We start from the raw sequence: 4979 nt of genomic DNA on the forward strand, positions 1-4979 counted from the left end.
CATAATGGTGAGTGTGAATAAGACCAAAATACATTAAACACAAATATAAAAATTGAAAGAAAAAGTAAAAATTATTGCTAAAAGAAGTGTTCAGTAGGTAATTTGCTATGTAATATTTGAAGGAAAATAGAATATAGGGTGCAGAAGCTGGGCTAATCACTGAAGAATAAAGGCTTTAGGAAATAAATATTTGCAAAGGGGCTTTGAGTCTTTGGAGCAACCACCCATACATGTAGCAGAACAATTATTCATTTCAGTGTTTTGTTTGTTTCTATAGATGATTACTGCTCACTTTTGAAAGGGGATCCTTTGAGCTGTGACGGAGACAGTGATGTCATCACAAGGCCACTCTCCACCTTAGAGATACAGAGCTCCTGGAGACTTCAGCCTGAGTTTCTCAAGCTTGTGTGGATTTTCTATGAGTAAAGCCACTGCTTCATCTTGCCATGGCCACCAGGTTCCTTTGCTACCTGGTCCTTTGTTTCTTGAGAGCAGGTGAGTTTCCAGAGATAAAGAATCTTCAGCTTTTGATCATTGCTTGTCATGGTTACAATTATGTTCTTTATTCTCTATTCTGTTTCTTTTTAGAACCAACAAATGCTGGTGTCATCCAAACACCTAGACACAAGGTGACAGGGAAGGGACAAGAAGTAACTCTGAGATGTGAGCCAATTTCAGGACATTCTGCTGTTTTCTGGTACAGACAGAGCACTGTGAAGGGACTGGAACTCCTGATTTACTTTAACAACCAAGCTCCTATAGATGATTCAGGGATGCCCAAGGAACGATTCTCAGCTCAGATGCCCAATCAGAGGCTCTCCACTCTGAAGATCCAGACCACACAACCCCAGGACTCTGCAGTGTATCTTTGTGCCAGCAGCTTAGACACAGAGCTACAGACTCATATTCTGCCAAGACAGAAACCAAATTCTTCCTCTTCCAGGTCCACCTCCAAGAAGCTGTTCTTAACTGTGATCCTGAGGTTTTTTTTCACAACAGGAAGTATATGGGTTTAATGCTGTTTCTGGCCCTAGACAAGACAGGAACAGATGGTAATGAGTATAACATTAAGAAGTCTTCTGGTAGAGAAAGGTATGTGGTGTATGACGGGCAGGCAAAACTGATTCATGGGATTCCTCATATGTTTTTCATAAAGGTGAGTGAGTCTATGATTAAGTGCACATGTCATTCAGTGGGCCTTTCATACAATTATGTGAGCTGAAGACTGAGTAGTCAGGCAGATATGGAAGAATGATCATCCCTGGTTGCTTTTCATTGCCGCTTAGACACCAGTTTTCATCTTCTTTAAAAAAAAGCCAGATTCCATGCCACAAGAGGTAGCTCATGCCTGTCACTGTCTGGATGTCCAGGAACCAGAAGCTGGATAGCCCAGAGACCTAGGATACACTAAACACGATTGGCAAAACAAAACTCAGTGAAATGATTCCTAATGATCTGTTATACTCATGTATTATTGCCTAACCCAATCGTCCTCAGAGAGTCTTCCTCCCACATCTGATCAGAATAGATGCAGGCATATGTCGTACAACTATTTCAAGCATATTCCTGACTACCTTACAAATACATAATATACAGACTATGGTTATTTTATTTGGTTTTGAGAATTACTGGGGGGTAACTCCTAACCTACTTGTCTAACCACTGGTCTGGGTACCTCCTCACTGGTGTTCCCCAAATACTTGCTGATTTTTCTGGCCACTGTCCATCTCGTTTTATGGCATCTTCCCCTCTCTCCTCTTTCTCTCCCTTATCCCCTGCTCAACCAGATAAGAAAAATCCCACTTACCTCCGCTGTTCCAGTAATTGGCTCTAGCCATTTTTATTTCATCAATACTTAAAAATTAATTAACAAGGCTTACACAACAAAGAAGGTAACTGTGAGAATTCACTTGTAGGCCTAGACCTTCAGGAACAGAATTTAGCATTATAATAAGTAGCAACAGATATTATTTTTGTTAAAACACTTTATATTTTTTGTTTGTTGGCTATATAGATACATCGTAAGGCTTTGAAAATTAGAAAAACATTACAAATATTATACATACATACATACACACACACACACACACACACACACACACACACACATCCTTTTTTTGAACCTGCTTCTTGTTAGGGTGTGTCTCAGCCCTTAGTACACACCTTTAATCCTTCTGGATGGAATACAGACACATCCTTAGTACACACCTTTAATCCCTTCAGTGAGGGTAAAATTAGTTTGTAGAAGAAAGCACCCGTGTTTGAAAGTGGTATCTAATTGAGCAGTAGAAAAGGTGACAAATCAGAGAAAGATTTGGCAAAATAGGATATGCCCAACTCTCATGAGAAGAGAGAGGAAAAGAAAGCTATTTACAGAAGAAACAGACAATACTGGAATACAGTGGTGCTCCTAGAGAGTTATACAGTAGAGTTGGGGGGGGGGGGTTAGAGCAACACAGAGAGGGAGAACGAGGCAGTTTTACCAGGAGAGTTTTACAGATAAAGACTGAAGAAAGAACAAGTTACACACAGATAAAGTCAGAATGAGCAAGCAAATGGGAAGGAGTCAGAAGATTAAAAAAGATTGCTAAAGTTAATTTGAAGCCAAGCAGAGCAATTCAGAGGCTGAAAGAAAAGAAGAGTTTGATCTAGAAGAGTTGAGTTGAACCAGCCAGAATTCAGAAAGAGGAAGAAAAGGTAAGCTTATTAAGCAGCTTGTCTCAGAGACTGAAAATATTCTAGGCTTAGATTAGACTGTATAGAAGCTAGAAGCTTCCAGAACTAGGCCTAAGTTAGCAGACTGAGGCAGTAAGCCTTCTGAGATGACAATCACCCAGGTGAATAAGTTATATTTTATAATATATAATTCTTTTGAAATTGCATGAAGAAGTCAAATGCAAATTAGTCAAAAGCAACATTTACTTATTTATTAAAAAGATAAGCAAAATGAACTGTAAAAAAGAATAGTTTGAAAAATACTCTGTAAAATAATATAAGGAATATGAGCTTATTTAAGCAAAGAACAAATCAATAAATCACTAAAGATTTTCATTGAAATTCATACCCACTCTCATAAGGAAGGCAAAAAGGATTTAATACATTTCTGGATAGTTGTAGAATGAGAGGAAACAGAGGAAGAGAAGAGAAATGATCATTTTTATCTATTAGTTTTTAGTCTATTAGTTTATAGTCTATTTGTTTTTCTGTTTAAGCTAGAAGCACTACTTATGACCAGAGTTAAATATAAAGGTAATATTGTACACATGCAATATAAAAAGAAAACTAATTATAATTTTAAAAGGAGGCAATTAGTAAGCAGAAATATAGGAAAAGAAATATAGGAAAAGCTAAAATCCTAATAATCTACATACATTCACTCCAAATATGAGCATCACCATGGGAATTGAAAATTTAAGGACCATTTAAAGAGATGTCACAAAAAGTTCTAGAATTACATCTCTCACAATTAATCTCGGAGGTACAAAATAGTCCCATTCTTTGTGAACAAAAAGTATTACAACTGAAAATCCAGAAGTGATGTTAGAAGATTAAATATTTGATCTGGCGTTTGGGTGAAAGATAAAAAAGATAAATTAGCAGAGAGAAATTGAAACTTCCTGCTGTGTCTCACATGTTTCTGAAATGAAATTGTATGTTACTGTGTAGAAGGAAAATCACATTCTCATGGACTGGGAAGCTGGCTCTTCAGTGAACCTCTTCAGTGAACTCATACAGAGGACCTGAGTTTTCTTCTGAGCATCTTGTCCTATAGCTCATGACCCCCTGTAATTTCAACTCCAGTGGTTCTGAGGCCATTTTATGGCCTCCACGGGTACTCACACATTTGGCACACACATGAAAGAACACACACACACACACAGACAAACAGACACACACACACACACACACACACACACACAAATAAATCTTTGAAAAGAAAGAAAGAAAATTACATGCTCAGAAACTCATTAAAAGGAAGCCATAATCATTGAAATCCTTGAGGAAATCAAACAAGAAACTTAATATTGCTCCAGCAGGCACTTTTATTTCTTAACAAGGTAGATTAACAGGGATAAAAGTTAATCTCCCTCTGAAAGGAGCTTTTGTAAAAACATAACAAAGGACATATGAAACATGAGTTGCTAAGACTTTTTACTGTAAACCAAAGATAAAAGACAGAGGTCTACGGAATATGGAGCACACCGAAGGAAGTACTGTGGCCATTCCACCTAATACCTGAATACTTGGAAATCTGTGGGCTGTATGGGACCTGGCGCTGACCTGGATGATCTTCTTGTGTTCAGTTCTAGAAATACAAGGAGATGTGCTCTAATCAGCACAAGTAAGGGAAGTTTTTGAGGTTAGGTAAAGAACCACTCAATCCAGAAAAGAAAGCAGTTAGAGGAAATCTAATATACCCCATCAACTGAAACTAGACTAAACTCAAATCCTAGATTGCAAATCTAGTCTTCATCTTTTTAAATCTAACATCCTTCTCAAACTGTTATAAACTAAAATGGGTGTGAGGTTCTTTGGTTTCATCTCCTACATTCACTCCATGGACCCCGCCCACACAAAGCCCAAATCTTCTGTCAATATTCAACTGTATTTCCTTACAATGGAAAAACACATCTATAATAAATGGCACTGTTCGAACTGAATGCCTGAATGTAGAAAATGCAAATAGAGCCATATCTATCACCTGGCACAAAACTCAATTCCAAGTGGGTCAAAGACCGCAACATAAAACTGGATACATAAATTTGAATAGAACGGAAAGTTGAAAATAGCCTTGAACTCATTGGCATAAGAGACAACATCATGAAGAGAATATCAGTGGCTTAGACTCTAAGGTTAACAATTGATAAATGGGACATCATGAAACCTCAAAACTACTGTAAGACAGAGAACACCGTTAAATGGACAAAACAGGAGCATACACATTGGGAAGGGATCTTCACCAACCCTATATCTGACAG

General features: G+C 37.7%; 1 gene segment (V, D, J or C); it reads left to right on the forward strand.

Moving 5' to 3' along the window:
• Positions 1-332: 332 nt before the first annotated feature.
• Trbvl1 (T cell receptor beta variable like 1) lies at positions 333-1485 on the forward strand. The segment is given in 2 exon segments: positions 333-495; positions 589-1485. Coding segments are annotated over 2 exon segments (477 nt in total).
• Positions 1486-4979: the final 3494 nt, after the last annotated feature.

Source organism: Rattus norvegicus, chromosome 4 (assembly GCF_036323735.1).
Source record: "Rattus norvegicus strain BN/NHsdMcwi chromosome 4, GRCr8, whole genome shotgun sequence".
Classification (NCBI taxonomy): Eukaryota; Metazoa; Chordata; class Mammalia; order Rodentia; family Muridae; genus Rattus; species Rattus norvegicus.